This window comes from Delphinapterus leucas, chromosome 1 (genome assembly GCF_059928025.1).
Source record: "Delphinapterus leucas isolate spDelLeu-1000000601 "Yukka" chromosome 1, BTC_Dleu_Yukka2, whole genome shotgun sequence".
Taxonomy (NCBI): Eukaryota; Metazoa; Chordata; class Mammalia; order Artiodactyla; family Monodontidae; genus Delphinapterus; species Delphinapterus leucas.
Window position 1 is genome coordinate 78,007,298 of NC_143129.1, and position 21,872 is coordinate 78,029,169.

At 36.1% G+C, this 21,872-nt stretch overlaps 1 protein-coding gene across 5 annotated transcripts in view; it reads left to right on the plus strand.

The window, feature by feature from the left end:
• ASH1L (ASH1 like histone lysine methyltransferase) overlaps positions 1-21,872 on the plus strand; it is a 216,842-nt gene that overhangs the window by 66,996 nt on the left and 127,974 nt on the right. For all 5 annotated transcript variants that reach the window (XM_089913940.1, XM_030759569.2, XM_030759568.2 and 2 more), the window contains one exon: positions 13,017-13,118. In XM_089913940.1, coding sequence (XP_089770066.1) covers positions 13,017-13,118 — 102 coding nt within the window. The remainder of the gene's footprint in view (positions 1-13,016; positions 13,119-21,872) is intronic.

Below are 21,872 nucleotides of genomic sequence, written 5' to 3' on the forward strand. Positions count from 1 at the left end.
GATTCTCCAAGTAAACTCTGTAAGCCTCAATATCCCTTCCTATAAAATGGGATTAGTAGGGTTATTATAAACAGTAAATGAGATTATAGTGTTTATTAAAATGATTTGCACATAGTAAGCACACAAATGTTAATTGATATTATTCCCCCCAAATATTAAAAACTTGTGCATTAGAGGAAATGATAAACCCCTCAAAGAGAAGAGGTTTTTTTTCCTGATTTTAATTTTTTGTGAACTTTTGAAAAATAAAAGCTATCTTGGTGGAGCTGAGCATTCTTTAGTTTTTAACAATGTAATAAAGAAGGAAAAAATCCTAAGCTCTAATTAGGTTCATTCAACAAATTTTTTGACAAACATTTAATCAACAGCAGTCATTGAATACCTACTGTCAGCCAGACATTGTACTTTGTGGGCCCTTGTGATATAATAGGGAACAAAGCACACAGGTTCATTGTTCTCATGGATCTTAATATTGGAGGAGATGAGTAATAAAAAAAATTGCACATTAAATGTCATAAAAGTTGTGACAAATGGTATATATATGTATTTAAAGTCCAGGGTTCTATGGGAGTATGAAATGGGGGCCTAAACTCAGGAAGGCTTCCCTGAGAAAGTGACCCTAGACAGTTAACTTGAATGAAGGATGAGCAGTAGTTAGCTAGGTGAACAGAATTCCACTTACTCATTTACTCATTCATTCACTCATTCATTTATTTATTGAATTCCAAAACATCTAGCATTCTTCTAGTCACTGGTATATAGTAGAGAGCAAAGACATATCTGGCCTCATTAACTTTCAGCTTGGTGAAGGAAGACAAACTATAGAGTGGTAAGCACATAAATAATGGCATAATTGATAAAAATGCTATCAAATTAATTAATATAAGTGTTAGGGTACATAACTAAGGGGAGAGGGGTGCCTATTTAGATAGAGTTATTAGTTATGGTCCAAGGATAAAAAGTTGCAATTTAAGGATGTGAAACCACCAAGCTTCCAAGCTGAGGATTGGGTGAAGAGCACTTTGGAGGATCCTGAACTGGAAAGGAGCTTAGATGTTAGAAAAGCAGGGGAGCGCTCAGAAGGTTCATTGTGGTAGGAGAGGGAATACAAGAGAGAGAATGGTGAGAGAATTGTGGTGAAAGAAAGAAGACAGACCACATGTTAAAAGATTTTGGATTTTATACTAAGCAAAAAGACAGAAGTATTGATTTTAAATTTACATTTTAAAAGATTGTTCTAGCTCACGTGTGAACATTGAATTGTAGAGGACAAAAATAGCTACAGGGAAACCAATTAGTAGACAATTGCAGTAGTCTAGATAAAATGATGATACTTAAGGGTGTTGGCAGACTCCTTCATGAATATTTGAGAGGTTCATGGTGCAGTGTACTGATACAGAGAAGACTAGAGGAGGAGAGATTTGGGGAGAGTACAAGTTTGCTTTTTAATATATATAAACCTTGAGATGCCTTTAGAAACTTCAGGTGGTGATGTTGAGCAGACATTTGGGTATCTAGTTCTGGAGCTCAAGAGAGATGTTTGGGCTAGAGATAAGGGCATTTCACTATGAGGTTTTGAAAAACTTTGGTGATATTATTCACTAAAAATAAAAGGATGTCTGGAAAAGATAGAGTTGGGAACAGGCTCTCAAAACCTCTGAAACTTTGTAACCAGAGCACCAAGAAAAACAGTCATTCTAGAAAATACCAGCAGCAGGTAAAAATACATGTTAAATTGTTTAATAAGTAAAGAAATACTACAATAAACATAGGACTCTTTAGGAGAAGATGAAGGTAGCCTGATAGAAACAGATACAAAGAAGGGTTGAAGCTGCTCAGTTGTAGACACAAAGCATATCATAAATATGAAGTGATGCCAGATATAGCTGGTTCTGGTTTATTGTCCTTATTTGTCTCTTTCTCATGAAGGTTGGGGGAACCACACAATGAGCACTTGTAGGAAAATCTGTGACCATTTGTAGCCAAGAGGGTGAATGGGCATTCTGAACAGAACTACATTGTTCAGTGGTTTACTGCATTTAGTTTGTGTTAGAGTATCCTTTGTTTAGCTGCTAACTTGGTGCTTCAAAACATTAATGTACTCTGAAAAATCACATATGAACTCCATGTCATTCTGGTATTCTATTTATCAGTTGTATGTGAGCTGTTTCACTCTACAGAAACATTCTAACAAAATAGACTATACATCTATGAATCCTCTGTTTATCTATCTACCTGTCGTCGTGAGAGAGATGGTATTTCCCTACAGAGAATATAAAGTGAGAAAAGAAAAGAGCCTTGGACAGCTTTGAGGAATTTCAGTATTTAAAGTAGTGATTAAAAACCATCAGCCTTTGGTTTATATATGACCCTTTGTGATGATTTCTACAGTTTGTTTTTTTAATTGCTAAAATTTAAAAATCTGGAGATTTCACACAAGCATGCAGAATTCTGCTTTTCTTTGAAAAGAAATCAGAACATCTGACAACAGTTAATCCGTATTTCCTGGATGACATCAAGGTTGGGTCTCAGTAGTGGCCGCCCCTCCCCCCTCCCCAAGTCTTTAGTTGGGACATACGTTCTTCAGTTTTCCTCAGTCCTCACAGTGTCCTGTTGTGTGTTATATCTGGCCCAGTTCAAATATTTAAGAGATTTATCTGGCTCCAAGGAATATTGAGTCTGAGGCCCCTAATTTAAGAGTTGTGAGAAGGAGCTTATAAGAAGTGGGGGAATTGAGGTGAAGGTAAAGTGAAATGACAGCTTAGGTTGTTGAATGTATCATCTACATGGACATTAACGTCACCCAAGAGGCCATTTATAGGAGTCAGGGTGGAAGGGATGAATCTGAATCTGGTTTCAGGGACCTTGGAGAATGAGATAGCAGGGAAAGCTAGCATATGCAGAAATACCTGCTTTATGAATAAGAACCTTTTTTTGTCCCTTCCTTTAAAAATATAACATACAAAAACATTAAGACCTCTCCGAAGTCACTGTTCTGACACCAATCCTTTGTCACGAACTGAGTTTCCTACAATTTAGATCAATTCTGATACTAACTACCTGGAGTTAGAGAAGACCCTACAAGTTAAGAGCAAAGTTTTTTGAAGACTGCCCCCACTTAAGATGCCAGTGGCAAGTTTCAGTGTCCCCAATCCACCCACACTTCTGCCCAGCTTGCTACAAGTTTAGGGGCTACCACAACCCCTCAGTTTTGATAATTTGGTAGAATGGCTCATAGAACTTACTGAAACCACTATAATTACAATTACAGTTATATTATAAAGGATACAGATCAGGAATTGAAGAGATGCATAGGGCAATAGCTGGGGCGGGAAAGGGGACACAGAGCTTCCATACCCTCTCTGTGGAATCTGGGTGTGTCATGCTCCCAGCACATCATTGTGTTCACCAACCAAGAAGCTTCACCAGGCCTCTGTGTCCAGAATTTTGATTGGGGCTTCACTATATAGGTGTGATTGATTAAATCATTGGCCATGTGATTGAATTCAATCTCAGGTCCATCTCCACCCTCTGTAGATTGGGCTCACCCAAAGTTTCAGCTCTCTAATCATGTGGTTGGTCTCTAGTGACCAGCCTCCATCCTGAGGGAATCTTAGGGTTCACCTTAAGTCACCTCTTTGGCATAACAAAGACACTGCTATCAGGAAATTTCAAGGTTTTTGAAGTTCTGTGCCAGGAATCAGACATCAGGTATATTCTTCATTATATCACAAGTCTAATTTGTTTTGTTAATTGATCTGTAACTTGGAATCTCTCTGTCTTCTTCACAGTTACTCTTTTGATACGTAGGTAGAAATGTGTCTTGATTTTCTAATAGGAATTTTTTTCAGATAGACATGAAAATTGGCTTACCTATCCACATAAAACCAGTTGAGAAAAAGATTTTTAGTTAAGGAAAATAATAAGAAAATAGTGCTAAATCATGGGATATCTTCTAATTTGGTCACTTTCAAGATCAGAATTTGTCTTGTTTAGGCAAAGCTTTATGAACTTGATTTTTCAATCTTAACTGTTATGATGGGCGCTGTCCCTTTAGTTATTTTGTATCTGTTGTTTGCCGGGTACAAGGAATACAAACAAAAGGAATAAGATATAATTTCTGCCTTCAAGGAATTTATAGTTAAGTGGAGTACATAAACATGTATCCAAATAGTTACTGATAGATAGCTCCTAAAATTGAGATACAGTGTGTTTTGGGGAGCAGAGAAGAGAGGGACTCACTTAAAAGGAGCCAGGAAGGCGTTTTGAGTTTAGTGTGCAAAGAATAGAGGGTGAAGACTATTTCTTATAGAGAAATAGGCTTTTTAGGGTTTTGGAGACATGATACTATACTTAGGTAACTGTAAATAGCCTGATATGGGACCAGGAGATGAGGTTGGAAAGATAGCCGGGGGACAGATCATAAAGCCTCTTGTTTATATAGAATGCCAAGGAGTTTGGAGTTTACCCTATAGGCAGTGGGAAGTTAAGGGTTTTAAAGCAGAATGATTTGCTAAGATTATATGGATAGCACTATGATAGATGGATTAGAGAAAGATCAGTTGGACCAGTTTGGATATTGTCTCAGCAAAATATTATGGGGGCCTGAACTAAGGTAGTGATAGAGAAAACAATATTCCAAAGAAATAGATTTTTCAAAGAGGTGAAGAAAGAGGGAAGGGCTTCCCTGGTGGCGCAGTGGTTGAGAGTCCGCCTGCCGATGCAGGGGACATGGGTTTGTGCCCCGGTCTGGGAAGATCCCACATGCTGCAGAGCGGCTGGGCCCGTGAGCCACGGCCACTGAGCCTGCGCATCCGGAGCGCCTGTGCTCCTCAGTGGGAGAGGCCACAACAGTGAGAGGGCCGCGTTTGGCAAAAAAAAAAGAAGGAAGATTTTAGCATGTCTCCAAGATACCTCTCTTGGGCAGTTGGTTGAATGGTGATGTGATTAAGTGAAAGGTGGCGACTGGAGATGGAAAATGGAGTTTCATGCTGTTTAGTGGGATATGTGGATATATGGATCTGTAGCTCAAAAGAAATCAAACCTGAAGGTAAAAGTTTTAGATAAGTGGTTGTTTAAGGGAAGGAAATAAGAGAAGGAATGATAATATGTAGGGTAGACACACTGGGTTTCCTAAGGGAGTTTGTAGTCAAGAGTGTCAGGTGCTACAGAGATCATTTAGATAAGGACTGAAAGTAGACAGTTTGCTTTAGCAGATTATCTTTTGTGATCTAAGAGCGATTTCCACAGTGGTAATTGTTAGATTTCTGGAGGTTAAGGAATGAATGGGAAATAATAAGGAAATGCAGGTGATTAAAATTCTTACAGCTTTAAAGTTCTTACAGCTTTAAATTTTGTAGCATTTCTGACTGGTTTATTATGTGCTCTTCCCTTATAATTTTGTATTCTGTCAAGGAAATAACTGCATCTTCTAGATCTGTAATTGTTTCAGTGTCACATAGTTTTCCTTCTTAAAGTATAAAAAGCATAACTAAATTTCATGTTATCTTAAATTGACCTCAGTCTTCAGTTGATAATTTTTCCATACATAACTTGGAGATAGATTCATTATACATAAATTGCTTTCCTGTTAAAATGTCCAAAAAACTATTTAGTATACCATGTACTCCAAAATTGTCAGTTACCTTCGGGACATTATTATCCTGAAACAGCTGGCCAGTGGCCAAAGCTGGAACAGTTTAAGAGGAAAGGGACAAATCATCCTTACAGAAGAATTCCAAATAATGTATGTAGACTATCCCCTTCAAGGAAGTGGAACTTAATTCCCCTTTTCCTGAATATGGGCTGGACTTAGTGACCTAATTCCAAAGAACAGAGTATGGAATGGGAAAAGTACTAACTTTACAGTGAAGAGGCCTAGCAGACAGCACCTTAAACCAAGTGAAAGTATAATTTCACCAGTGATGAATCACAATGGTAATATGTACCCTCTGATATAATGTGATTAGAAGGGAACTTCATTCCTGTGGTGTTCATTCCAAAAACCCATAACCCCAGTGTAATCATAAGAAAACATCAAAAAAAGGGGAGTGGACAGAACATTGTATAAAATACCTAGCCAATGTGGACAGAACATTGTATAAAAATCCTGGCTAATACTCATACTCCTCAGGAGTATCAAAGACATGGAAAAACAAGGAAAGCTTGAGAAACCATCACAGATCAGAGAAAATTAAGGAGACTTGACAACTAAATACAATGTGATATCCAGATTGTAACCTGGAACAGGAAAAGGACATGAGTAGAAAAATTATACTGATGTTAACTTCATAGTTTTGTCAAATGTACCATAGTTAAGTAAGACATTAACATTAAGGAAAGTTGGGTAAAGGGTATATGAGAATTTTTGCTCTGTACTGTCTTTGCAACTTTTCTGTAAATTTAAAATTATTCCAAAACAATCAGGTTAGTTTTTTTTTAAAAAGCAGCGTACTAATTGTCAAGTGAAACCAATCTCAAACTGATAACTGATTAAGGAAAAAATTTTAAATATTCTTTACTGTTTGCATTGAGTAGATTTATCATAAGTGTTAGTTGGAATAAAACAGGCATGTTTGATAAATTATGTTGATGTAAATTTGAGGAAGATAGATCAGGGGCACAGGCAGAAATGATAGATATGTTGTCCGGAACAAGGCATTTAACCTTTTCTCTCCTTGTTTCATATGTGGGGAAATCAAACTGACTTAATCACTGCAGCAGTTTTGGATTAAATCTCATAAAGCTTTAAAAAGAAAACTGGTCTAGTCATTTTATAAGTAATTGTGCATTTTATCATTTTATAAGTGATAGCTTATTTTTTAACTTATATTCTCTTCTATACTGTTATATACTAACAGTCTAAAATCAGCTTCATGCTAATAAAATTATACTCTTAAATGAGGCCAGGTTTTCTGGTTTCACCCAATTCTGATAACTAATTCTATTTATTTAAGTGTCTTTGTTAAGTAGACATGTAATAGGACTGGTGAGGAAGAGTTTCTGACCTGGAGTGTCAGATTCTCCATCCCTGCTTTTCAGCATTTTCAATTCATGTCTAGCTGCACGTGCCAGAACCTGCAACCTGATTTCAAAAATGGGGAGAGCAGTCACGTGGAGTATTTTGCATTTATAGCTTACAAATTATAGAATTAAAAAAAGTTATATATCTATGTAAACAGTTATCTTGTCCCCCAAGAAAAAATTAGGGCTAAATCTTCCTTTTGTTTGGAAAAAGTTTATTCACTATAGTAGAAGCATAATGGTTGAAGCACAGTATACTGAGTCTTATTTTATTTTTAACTGAAGAATGTAAGCATTGATCAGAATTTTCTGATTTCTGACAATTTCTCTAGGGTGGTGTGTAAGATACACCCGTAAGTGAAGTGTGACCGTGTGGACATGAAATCAGAAAATTTATTGTGGTGGTTAGTGCAGTTCTGGGAATTTCCAGAGGAATTCCATTTCAGCGAATTATCTGATTTGGGCGGTATGAGAAATACCCTGATTGGAAGGAGAAAAACACAGGCTTTTTAGCTTCAAAATCACCATCACAGTCTCTGAATCATTCTTGTACTGCATTTAATTGGTGAGTCAGATGAAATGTATTGCTTTCAGTAAATATATTTCCCACAATTGGAAACAGCTGTTTTTATCGAGGAACCAGTTTTTATCTCAGCATTCAGCTCATTCAGAAGAAGCTTCCAGAGCTCTTATGATCTGTGAACTATAGCAGAGGATTCAGAACTTAGATCTGGAAACAAAAAAACTTGATCAAAGATTTCCACATAGTTGATGTTTTACGTTCACATTATTTTACTATGGTATCCATTTTAATTATAACCAGTTTTGATTCAGTCACTTTTTAACAAACATTGCCAGTAGTCTTGACTTATAAATAATAAAAGAAGAGGAATTTCTTAAAATTTTGTAACATGCTTTAGTTTGGGTGGGAAGGAGCAATTTAAATGTTAGAAATTAGTTTTAAATGTGTTATTTTAAAATAAATTTATATCATCTGTGAACTGATTAACAGTGTCTTTCCAAGTCTAGCATACTTAATCTGTTTTTCCATAGCTTACCCAAAGATATTTATAGCATTAGAAACATCAGACAATTTGCTCATTCAAACCATTTCCTAGTTCCTTGGGTCTTCAGTGTTGAACTCCCAACAGGGTGTAACCAAAACTCATAAATGTATTGTTATTAAAGTTTTAATAGTGGATTTAGACTAAAGAAATGCATGTTTTATCCAACCAGTTGTTGGTTTCATTCACTGTGTTCTTTTGCTAATTTACATTTGGAAATTCCTCGTTTTTTAGCCTAGGATACTCAGGGCTTCAGTGAAGTAGTTAGGTTGAATCTTTTCCAGTGTTTTCTTTGTGATGTCTTCCACCTCTCCCCCACACTATTATCAGTGGGAATTTTCTCTATTTATGCTGATATCTTTGCCCATATGACTGTCCTCACACCCAGGCATCTGTAAATGTACTATTTCTTTTTTATCTTAGATTTGTTTCTGTTCCTCCTCTATAGACATCAATCAACATCTCTTGTGACAAATCAACTTCAGAAGAGCTTTTTGGTTTCCACCCATTTTTGTGTATAATATAAAGATTTCCAGATTCTTATCCCTTTTAAACCTAGTTATGTTCTTTTTTGTTTTCTCAACTTTCTGACATTCTTATCCATGGTTTCATCTTATGGTTTTGCTCTAAAAGTACCATCTTTCCTCCTCTTTGTCTAATTTGACACAAATGTTTCCCTAAAACCTGTTTTTCTCTTTAAAAAGCTCATCCAATAAATGGCCAAATAAAAACGCAGAGATCCTACAATCAAAACCACTTCCAAGGCTCCCTTACATTTCCAGGTTTTTTTTTTTTACTCTTAATTCCCTCTTTATTATCCCAATTAATGGTATTCTCTTTTTTCAGTTTCCCTCCTTAGTAGTAGTCTGCCTTCATTTTTACATGAAGGCCTCAACTGAGGAAAAAGAATTTACTTGTGGTAATCACCTTACATTTATGTTAAAGTCCAGTACTTCTTTTGTAACTTATCTCTAAGTTCTGTTTCCTGCATTTATATGTATAGAATTTCTAAACATGTTTCTGAAGCTGTCATCTGTGTGATGAGACATTCAGTAGGATTTCTACCAAATACTGAATGGAGGGATTCCCATTAATATTCTCTGTTTATTCTGAAGTACTTAATTATTCAGCTTTAATACTGTATTGAAATGAGAAATGGGAACTCATTTCAATGGGAACTCTCTGATACTTAGAATTGTATGTGTTCTCTGTGTATATTCTTTGAGGAAGTATCAGATTTTCTTGAATTGGAATACATACAAACTTCCTGTCTTACGAGGAGTGGAGAGTCTTCACATATCCCTCCAGGCAGATCTAAAATGACCACTGATGCTGCGGCCATACCACCCTGAACACGCCCGATCTCGTCTCATCATAAAATGACCACTGATTACACATGAACAAACATTCATCACATGATGGAGACAGTAACAAAGCAGTAACTCCCTTAAGGAATCAGCCATGATTTAGAAGAACCAAAGAGCCAAACAGTGGAAGCAGAAAACTACTTTTTCCCCTGGTACAGAGCTGAACAGAGAACTAAACACTTTCTGGTTCTGACTCATCATTTGGGCACATCTTATTTTATTGATATAATCCAGAGCATAATCCCAACCCTGGAGAAGCTATGATGAAGAGTCAGTGAATTAGAAGATTCACTTTAGAGGAGTTTTTTCTAACCTTTGTAGTTACCTACCAGCCTTGGAGGTACCTATCTTAATAGTACTTCTTAATTAGAGGTACTTATTTTACTAGTACTTCTTTATGTTTAAGATAAATGCTTGATATTCTAGATTAGTTCCAGTCCCTGTCCTTTTTTAATTTTTATTTTAATATTGAATGGTTGCCTGTGCATGTCAGTGACATGATTAAGTATTTAGGGTCTAAAAATTCTGTGATAAACCTAAGGAGCCAATTTATGTATAATAGTATAACATTTATGAAAACCTTTTGAATTTTTTATATTACCTCATTTTGGAACTCACAACAACCATGTTAGTTAAGAGTCCTTTATTAAACCAACATTCGAATATGTTTACTTGTATACATTTGAATATGTTTCATAGCAGAGCCAGGAATCAAACTCAGGATACCTTACTCCATAGTTCATGTACCTAACATCACTACACTCAACTCTGCATTGCATTCTGTTTTAGGTTTTGAAGCATAAATATATGGTCTCTTTTGAAATGGACATGCTAGTTCTCTGGGCAATATCTTGTTCTTCCCCATCCACCCAGTTGCATAATGGCACTTATAAAACAGTATGTTTCTGGTAGTGTTAGAGATAGTGTTTGCTGATTTCATATGATTTCTGCTATTAGGCCAGTTTTAACATGTTTTTGAACATCTTTAACAGATTATTACCTCTTGCATATGAGTTTATATCATCATTTTCCAGTCTTAAACTTGGTTGCTTTACATCATTAGTTAATGTTTTTTTTTTTTCAGGTATCCTCATCCTCTTACTGTTCCTATAAGCAATGTTTTTAAGTGAAATAAAGGTCTAGATCTGCTGATTATCAAGCCCTAGAGGTCTGTATCTTAGGGATACAACTTTATTCCCCCTTAAATATGGAAAATTGTTAAGAACAACTCTGCTCTGTATGAACAGGGAATTCAAACGGACTTTTTGAAATGAAAAAAGAGAACCCTCCTGAATGAAGTTTTATTCCAGTTTCCTATTACATCCTAAGAATAGGCTGCTGGCCTCCATTACTTTCAGGAAATGAAAAATGGCTCAGAAGCTAAGTGAGCTAAGCCATCTCTCTCTCAATTGTTTCAGTTTCTCAGGAATTGCTGTACAAAGCTGCCAATAACGATCTCCGGGGATCTGACCCCCATTCCACCTCCCACTGCCTCCTCTGCAGCTCCAGATGCCACCAAAAGAAGGAGCTTTGAAGAAAGTGCCTGTACCCTCTTTTACCCTGAGGTGGGTGAGGCCAGGCAGGGTGATTCTCAGGATATCCTGATGATCAAAGGTATAGTTGAAGCCTTCATCAAGACTTTCTTGAAGATGACCAAGAAATTTGGGAAACGTTGCCAAATAGCCTAGAAACTGAAGACGGAGCTCAAGAATGGATGGCACAAATGCCACCTGAAGTGTAATACATGATAACATACAAGACCCTAAATAAGCTCCTTGAGGGCAGAAACTATTATACTGTTTTTGTCTCTCCCTCCCCCCACCTCCACATTGTCTAGCATAGTGCCAAACATATAAACTGTAGTCAATAAATGTTAGTTTATGGCTGAGAGAGAAGACTTTATAAAAAGTGCTCTCCAACCCCTTCTTTCCCTAGTTCTTAATCTAAGATTGTTTGTCCATTAGTCAGGAGAGTAATGGTAAAGGGAGTTCAGTGATGTCTCAAGCTTCTTGGCCACTGTTGTCTTCTGTCTTGGCTGTGTGTCTGAGTAGGAAATATTTATCTGTTCAGTATATGAATTTTTCAGTATTAATACTTAAAGTTATATCTTCACTGATGCCTGGGCTTTTACTTCTTAGCTATTTTATTGTGGTATTTAGCTCTTTAATGGAAATCTTATCTGAACCACACTCTAGGGGGATTTATTTTACTGTTGGTTTTTAAAATCCCTTTTGTATCTGTTTTTAAGATTCAACAATAAACAGTCTTGCTTCTTAATTATATCTTACTGTAGTCATCACTGTGTTTCCAAAGTAGGAGGTACTATCACATCAATTTCCCCCAAATCTAATTTGTTACTCTTGAATGGCAACACATAGTCTTATATCTCACCTAATCAGTGCTAAAAGAGCCTGCTAAAAGAGTATTTACAGTGATGTGATTTAAGATACTGCATGATTAAAAGAAAGCTCATGGTTTACTATTAAGGGAAATATTAGAAGCTTAGCTCCATTGAGTTCTTCTGTCCCCAAGTTGTCCTTCAGTCAGTCCGTTCATTAAGGAGTTAACTCTCATTTAGAGGCAGAACTTTAAAAAATCTCATCTTCAAGTATTTGATTTATGGTACCTTTTGGGCCTCCAGTTTATATGTAAGGCTTTTTATTTGTAATGTTTTTCAAGTTAAGAGCGAACATTTCAGAGTGCTACTAGTTTTTTGACAAACCGGTTGACATTCATTATGTATTCTCAACAGCTGGCTTTTTAGGGTATAAGGAGTCTAATATCAGAGCCAAGTATATTTTATTCAGGAAATAGTCTTTCCTGAATGACATACTTTTCCCTTGAATAAGAGTTGTGTTAAATTATTCTGCATTTATTTGAGGTTTTGGTAAGAGTATGAGACTTTTTTTTTTTTAAAGGAAATGGAGTTTCTTTGTCTTCATGAACTTCTATGTATACAACCAAGGAACTTTAAATAAGCGTTAAAGGAGGCTTATTCTATTCCATGTATAAAGTAATAAATTCTTTCAGAGTGTTCTCTGGATTATATGGAATGTATGGATTTAAGGTTCATCTCTTTTAATTTTCATCTTTGATTCTATTAAGTAAAATGCGCAGGTCGGACCTGCTTTTCTCACATCAGTTCCTAATTAATTGCATTGTAGGTTTTGTCAGTTTATATGATGAATTTGAGTCAATAATCAAGAGCAGGTTTATTATATTATTTCTAGTAATTTTTATCAATAAATATCTTAATAATATGTTTCATAGTATAATATGTAAAAACTAAATCATATATTTTTTTCATTCTTCCACTAAAACTAGTTTTTCCTCTGTTAATGTAACAGGAGAAATTATGTATGAGACCTGTGGAATTCTGTCCGCAACATCTAGTGTCATTTGTCCTTCGCTTAATGTCCTCTTATTGTCAGCTTCAAAGTCATATTATTACAGAGAATGGCAGTGGCAACAGCTAAAATATTACAGTTCTAACACAGAATGGTTTAACTTTATTTTTAGACTTGGATTTTCCTATGATTTCTGTCTTTTCCTGTCTCTCCAGGTTCCCAGCCAACTTCAGATAAGTCTTCCCAGCGACCATCAGAGAGCACAAACTGTAGCCCTACACGAAAGAGGTCTTCATCTGAGAGTACTTCTTCGACAGGCAAGTGCTATTTGTTTTAACAGACTTTGAAGATAATTTCCCAACCGTTACTTGTGAACAGACTTAAAATAGATTTTTTTCTTTGGCCGTGCCGGATGGCTTGTGAGATCTCAGTTCCCTGACTAGGGATTAAACCTGGGCCACGGCAGTGAAAACGCCAAATCCTAACCTCTAGACCACCAGGGAACTCCCTTATAATAGCTTTACATTGTAGATTACAATTTATTAGCTTGCAGTATAATATTTAGAAAAAACAAACAAAAGTGGTCCTGAGATGTGAGAATAATAATGTATATTGAAACAATAAAAGTGTTCACCTTTTACCTCTTTCATGTCCAGTTAAGCATACTCCATGAGGTATAGTGATTTTGTTTTTTCTTCCAGTTTTATTGAGATATAATTGACATACAGCACTGTATAAGGTGTACAGCATAATGATTTGACTTACTTATATCATGAAATGATTACCACAATAAGTTTACTGAACATCCATCATCTCATATAGATATAAAGTAAAAGGAAAAAAAAAACATTTCTTTTTCCTTGTGATGAGAACTTAGGATTTACTCTCTTAACAACTTTAATATATAATATACGGCAGTGTTAATTTTACTTATCATGTTGTACTTACATCCCTAGTACGTAATTTATCCTGTAACTGAAGGTTTGTAGAGGTATAGTGATTTTAATATAGTTCAGAAGGGATAATTCAAAATGAATAGGTAGAAGGGTAGGCGCACACAAAAGTACAGATTTTGAAAGTTGAATTGAGGTAATGGGGCATGTAGTGTAATAAGGGAGTGTAGATTAGAGCTATTTAATAAAGACTTAGATATATATAAAATTATTTAGTAAAGTAATAGTTTCCAGTAGCATTTACAAATCTTTGAGATATGTAAAACAATCTGAGGTTGTAAGAAGAACCTCTATTAATATTTATTTCTAATCAACTTTTTAAATGTTTATATATTTTAAATATATATAACTTCTTCATACAGTATAACATATCTGTACACTTTATACTTAGATTTAGGTTGTACTCTCAGTTTTATTTTTACTGATAGTATGTGCGTTTACCAAAATAATAATAATAATGATATATATCTTCTGCCTTTACCAGGGATTGGAGAGTAGGACATCATTTTTAATTTATCAGTATTATCAGGAGAAATGGGGAGTGGTAGTTTCATTCCCAGTAGTGGGAGTAATATATGTAAAGGGGAGAATAGAGAGTTCAAGAAATTAAATAAAAGAGCCAGTGTGGAAAAAAAAAAAAAGAGCCAGTGTGGTTGGAGTTAAGGCAGTGACTGAATATGAGGCTGGAAGGGCAGGTAGGGACCAGTCATGTAAAGCCTTATTGATAACACTTAGAAGCCTTTGAAAGTTTTAGCAAGGAAGTCACATATCATTCCTTAGCTTTCTGTCCATGTGGTTTTAATTAGGAGATCACTTACGACTTATGGTTAGAAAATTTAATTTCTTCATCAGTACTCAAGGGCTCACTGTCAAATTGTATCACTGTGGTAAATTTGTTTAATTTTTATTTGATGATTATCTTCACCATATTTGAAGCTTTTTATTAGTACCATTGTGCCAAAGGTACAGTGGAATTCAAATAGCAATGGTAGTTTTGTCTCTCATAGTACTTTGTATTTACACTGACTAATGCAATGACTGACTAATTTTGATGGTGTCAGCCTAGACCAGGGTTCAGCAAACCATAGCCTGTGGACTAAATGTTGTCCAAGGCCTCTTTTTTGTGCAGCCTTCAAGCTAAGAATTGATTTTACATTTTTAAAGGGTTGGTTTTTGTTTCTGTTTTTTTAAAGGAAAAGAAAAAAATTATACGCGAGAAATTGTGTGTGTCCTCAAAAACCTAAAATATTTACTATCTCTCTTCTTATAGAAGAAGTTTGCCAACCCCCGAAAAAATGAATGAGATTTCAATAAGAGACATATCTATGAAGAAAATCACCAAAATGTTTTACTTTAGTAAACTATTTATTTAGGGTAACTGTATATACAGAGCACTGAGGATACAAATATGAATAAGATAAGGTTCCTGTCCTCAAGGATTTGGATATATTCACCACTTAAAAAGTATGTTAAATTCTATAACAGGCCAGTATACAAAATGTTATGACACACAGAGGAACTCAAGCACTAACCACTGACATACTGAAAATGTGACATATATACTACTATAATTTGAGTAGACAGGTGGGACAAGGACACGAAGTTGTAAAAGTAATAATGGACTATATCAGATATGGTGTACTTTTTTATTTGAGGGAATTGAAACTTTATTGTAGATGCAGTTGGGAGCCATTGAAGGATTTTGAACAGGGAAGGTGAAAATTATTTCATATATTGTATCATTGAGAATAGGCTAGATTTTGCAGTGCTAAAAAAAATCCCAAAATTTCAGTGACTGAAAACAACAAAGGCTTTATTTTTTATTCATGCTGTATGACCATGACGGGTCTGCTCCATATTGTCTTCCCTCTAGTAACCTGTCTGATGGAGCAGCCTCTATCTATCTGGAATGTTGCTTGTCTTATGAAACAGAGTAAAAGGCCACAGTGAAGCACTAACTAGCTCTTAAAATTTCTGCCCAGAAGTAACATATGTTACTTCTCACATTTCAGTGCCAATGCAAGTCACATGGTTAAGTCTTATGTCAAGGAAGTATGGGAAGTATAATCCTATCAAGGGAGGAACAGCAAATATTTATGAATGATAATATAGTCTGCCACATAGGCATTTTAGAAAAATGTAAAACATTACAATATGGAGAATGGACTGTGGCAAGAGAAATGTGTGAAGACAGTAGATAATGGCTTCAGGTTTGGATATATTAAATTTGAGCTGTCTTTGGGCTATTGAGGTAGAGATGTTAGATAGCCATTTGGACGGTGTGGTTTATAGTTTATGACACCTATGGTAGAGATACACATCTAGCAGTATGTAGATAAACTTGAATTTGGCAGTGAATGAGGCCCAGGGAGAAAGTGTAATTTGAAAAGATGACAGAGTTGGAGATTTAAGATACATTAGATTTGAGAGGCAAGTGGATGAAAAGATGTCAGTGAATGACATAAAATTTTTAAAGTTTTTTTGTTTGTTTGTTCGTTTTTTGGCGGTACGCGGGCCTCTCACTGTTGTGGCCTCTTCCGTTGCGGAGCACAGGCTCCGGACGCGCAGGCTCAGCAGCCATGGCTTACGGGCCCAGCCGCTCCGCGGCATGTGGGATCTTCCCGGACCGGGGCACGAACCCATGTCCCCTGCATCGGCAGGCGGACTCTCAACCACTGCGCCACCAGGGAAGCCCTTAAATAGTTTTTTAATAAAAAAGGTAAAGAGTACATGTCATAGAAGTCTCTTAATGTCAGACGTAATAAAGAGGTCAAGAAAGATTTGGACAGAAAGTGTGAAATGATTGGGGAAAAGTGGTTTTTGGTTTTTTTGGCTGCGTTCAGTCTTCGCTGCTGCACACGGGCTTTCTCTAGTTGTGGCAAGCAGGGGCTATTCTTTGTTGTGGAGCACGGGCTTCTCATTGCAGTGGCGTCTCTTCTTGCGGAGCACGGGCTCTAGGCATGCGAGCTTCAGTAGTTGTGGCTCGCGGGCTCTAGAGCGCAGGCTTAGTAGTTGTGGCTCACAGGCTTAGTTGCTCCACAGCATGTAGGATCTTCTCGGACCAGGGCTCAAACCCGTGTCCCCTGCATTGGCAGGCAGATTCTTAACCACTGCTCCACCAGGGAAGTCCTGGGGAAAAGATTTTTTAAAACAGTTTGCAGGTAGAGGTAAAGTTAGAGCAATTTGGAGGCTTGAGATGAGGAAAGGGGACTGTTAGAATTTAGGTAGTATTGGAATAGATTAGACCTCTTTATTTCCAGTAGTGTGGTAGATTAGATGTGCAGAGCAAACAAACTTCTTGGTACCAAGAACTAAAAGCACTACATAAAATGTGGAAAACATTTCTTAAAACATTTGCTGAACTTTGAAATGCGTAAATAGAAAACCAGAAACTTTCAGAAAGCTTGATTCAACACACATAAAGAGCATTAGAGCTACTTAACATCTGCTTGAGTCCTGGTGGTATAGAGCCTGGTTATTGGAACGCATTCAGGTATAAGAGACAAAGGACGAAGCCTAGAACTCCAGCAGACAGAAGTTCACATCAGATTTCCCTGCATAGATGTGTAACTCCTTAATGGTGACACCAGTGTAAGAGCAAATAGAAACACATCTATCACAGAAGCTAGATCCTTGTTTCAGTTTTAGCTTTGGGTGGAGCAGAAAAACGAGTTTCTGAACACAAGCTCATACTCACCTTCTGTCTCTCATGCAGATTTATATTGCCTGTGAGACAAAGAAAAAAATTAATTAAAATTTGTTGTAGGTTGGTCACGCCCCCAGTTGCCTTGCAGAGCCAAAGGCAAGCTTAATTTCCGTTCAGTATAAAGCTAAGTTTTTCTTGATCAATGTATCCACCATCTTGGTTGACCTAGCATTCTTATTTACTCCAGCAGCCCAGGAATGGCAGCCTTTATTTTGCAATTGAAAGGCAAATAAATCAACCAGAAACTATGTATATTCAATTTCTCCAACTTAACATGTTAACAAAAGGAAGACAGCAAAATCTGAGCATTTAACAGTGTATCATTACAGTGTCCAGCATCCAATCAAAAATTAATAGACATGCCAAGAAGCAAGAAAGTATGACTTAGTGGAGTAAAAATCAGTCAGTGGGAACTGCCACAGAAATAACATGTGATGGAATTAACAAACAAGTACATTAAAACAGCTATCTTTGAGAATTTAAAGGAAAATATGAATATAGCGAATAGTAAAAATGGAAGATATTTTTAAAATCTAATGTTAACTTCTTTAGGTGATAAATATCTGAAATGAAAATTTCACTGAATGGGATAACAGCAGATTAGACACTACAGAAGAAAAGATCTTTGAACTTGCAGAAATACTAATAAAATCTATCTGAAAAGAAGTGTAGAAGTGGGGGGAAAAAAGTGATATAAAATGAATAGAATTTCAGTGACCTGTGATACAGTATCAGCAGGGCCATCATACATAGGATCTGAGTCTTATAAGGAGGAATAAAAAATATTTGAAGAAATAATCCTCAGAACTTTTTCACACTTAATGAAAGTTATCAGCCCATAGATCCATGAAGTCCCACAAATCCCAAGCAGGATACACAAACATACAGAAATCAAGGGACATCATTGTCAAATTTCTTAAAACTGGTGGTTAAGAGAACTTAAAATTAACCAGCAAAAGCAAAGAGACAAGAAAACACATAGTATACAGAGGAACACTGGAACGAATCACAGCAGATGGATTGTCAGAGATGTTGTAAGACAGAAGACAATAAAAATAATGTCTTTAAAATGCTGGAAGGGGAAAAAAAAAACCTATCAATTTAATATTCTATAACCAGTGAAATACCCTTCAGAAATGAAGACAAAATAAACATTATCAGAAAAACAAGCTTAAGGAATTGGTTGCCAGCAGGTTTACGGTAGTAGAAATGTTCTTCAAACAGAAAAATCATAGTAGATGGAAACATGGCTCTACCAAAGGAATGAAGAGTTCAAGAAATTTTCAGTAAATAAATATAAAACACCCTTTTCTTTTGAAGTTCATGTGGAATTATATCAAGATAGCATCATATTCTGGACCATAAAACATCTTAATAAACTTTAAAAGTTTGAAATCATACAGAATATATTTTAAGAACACAATGGAATTGAATTAGAATTAGAATTCAGTAACACAGGATATCTTGACATTCCCCAAATAAGTGAAAAGTTAACAACACACTTCTAAATAGCCCATAAGTCAAAGAGGAAATCACAGACAAAATTAGAAAATCTTTTAAATTAAATAAAAATGAAAACACATAAAAATTGTATGGAGTATAGCTAAGTCTGTTTTTAGCTTTACAAAGTTACGTTATTAAACAAAAAAGGTCTAAGCCCAAACTCTCACCTTTAGGAAGCTAAAGACATTAGAACAAATTAAACCCAAATTAGATGGCAGAAAAATGATAAATATAAGAGCAAAAATAAACAGAAAACATTAATCAATGAAAGCTTATACTGGTTTATCGAAAAAAAATTTTTTAAAAGGAGAACTGTAGCTGAAAGGATTAAGAAAAAGGAAATTGAATTAGCAGTATCAGGAATGAAAGAGAGGATATCAGTGCAATTGCTACATACCATAACAGGACAATAAGGGAGCATAATGAACAGTTTTATGCCAATAAATTTGATAAAAAAGAGCACATTCTTTGAAAAACACCAGCTACTAAAACTCTAAGAATAAATAGCCTAAAGAGCCCTACATCTATTTAAGAAATTCAACTTGCAGTTTAAAACCATTCTACAATGAAAACTCAAAGCCCAAATAGCTTCAATCATGACTATTTAAGGAAAAAATAATAATAAGTATATAAAAACTATTCCAGAAAGTAGGAGCATTTTCCCAATGCATTTTATGAAGGCCAGCATTACCCTGATTCTGAAACCAAGCAACACATTACCAGAAAACTACACACTATTAAGCATGAATGCAAATGGTACAAAATATTATCAGATTGACTCCAGTATGTTGAATGTATAGCATACCATGACCACGTGGGCTTATTTCAGGAATGCAAGGTTGAATTAACATTAGAAAATCAATTAGTGTATTTTACGAAATTAACAGTGAGAAAATCATAATCATCTAGGTAAAGAGAAAACATTTGCCAAAATCTAACATCCATTTTTAATTATTTTAAAAACCTGATTTTTAGAAATAAAAGGCATACAGATAGGAAGAAGAAAAAAAATATCTGCTTACAGGTGATATGATCTATAGAAAAATTCCTAAGAAATCTGTCCAAAAAACCGCTGAACCGGGCTTCCCTGGTGAGAATTTCACTTATATTCCTTTGCACTTAAAACATTGTCAGAAAAAGCACTGGACTAGAAATATATGTATTTAAAGTTTAGTTCTTTATTCAATATTTAGCTGTTGAGTCTCTTAACTGGACCTTCATTTTTAAAGAAATAAGCTCTATTCTTTCTGCTCCTCGTCTCAGAGAGTGAGAATTGTTTTTTTGACCCACCACGTTTTATTAGGGAAACATGGGCCAACTTTGAATTTATTGTGGGTACTGTAATGTACCCTATTCAGGAAACTATCAACTTGCCTGTGAAAGACAAATGCATATGGTATTGGGCTGGCCAAAAGGTTCGTTCGGTTTTTTCTGCAAGATGGCTCTAGTAGCACTTAGTTGTTTTTAACTTCATTCAAAACAATTTTGTTAGATTGTATGTGACAGTTGTCATATCAGCGTACATTTAAAAAAAGACTTATCAGGACTTCCTTTATGGCGCAGTAGTTAAGAAACCACCTGCCAACGCAGGGGACATGGGTTCTATCCCTGGTCCGGGAAGATCCCACATGCCACGGAGCTACTGAATCCATGTGCCACAACTACTGAGCCTGCGCTCTAGAGCCCGCGAGCCACAACTACTGAGCCTGTGTGCCACAACTACTGAAGCCTGTGTGCCTAAAGCCCGTGCTCTGCAGCAAGAGAAGCCACCGTGATAAGAAACCCACGCACCTCAACGAAGAGTAGCCCCCTCTCGCCGCAACTAGAGAAAGACTGCGTGTAGTAACGAAGACCCAACGCAGCCAAAAATAAATAAATTCTTAAAAAAATAAAAAAAGACTTATCAAAATTGGTGAATTTTTGTGCAGCCATTTTAATATTGAAGATGGAAGGAAAAAAGCAACATTTTCGGCATATTATGCTTTATTATTTCAAGAAAGGTAAAAACGCAACTGAAATGCAAAAAAAGATTTGTGCAGTGGTTGGAGAAGGTGCTGTGAGTGATCGAACGTGTCAGAAATGGTTTGTGAAGTTTCGTGCTGGAGATTTCTCACTGGACGATGCTCCACGGTCGGGTAGACCAGTTGAAGTTGATAGCGATCAAATCGAGACATTAATTGAGAACAGTCAACACTATACCATGTGGGAGATAGCCGCCATACTCAAAATATCTAAATCAAGTGTTGAAAATCATTCGCATCAGCTTGGTTATGTGAATTGCTGCGATGTTTGGATTCCACATAAGTTAAGCGAAAAAAACCCTTCTTGACCGTATTTCCACATGCGAATCTCTACTGAACATAACGAAAATGTTCCATTTTCAAAACACATCGTGACGGGCGATGAAAAGTGGATACTGAACAATAATGTGGAATGGAAGAGATCATGGGGCAAGCGAAATGAACCACCGCCAACCACATCTAAGGCCAGTCTTCATCCAAAGATGGTGATGTTGTATATATGGTGGGATTGGAAGGGAGTCCTCTATTATGAACTCCTTCTGGAAAACAAAACGAGTAATTCCAACAAATACTTCTCCCAGTTAGACCAACTGAAAGCAGCAATTGATGATCCAGAATTAGTCAGCAGAAAACGCATAATCTTCCATCAGGATAACCAAGACCACATGTTTCTTTGATGACCAGGCAAAAACTCTTACAGCTTGTCTGGGAAGTTCTGATTCATCCTCCGTATTCACCAAACATTGCACCTTCGGATTTCCATTTATTTAGGTCTTCACTAAATTCTCTTAATGGAAAAAATTTCTATTCCCTGGAAGACTGTAAAAGGCACCTGGAACAGTTCTTTGCTCAAAAAGATAAAAAGTTTTGGGAAGATGGAATTATGAA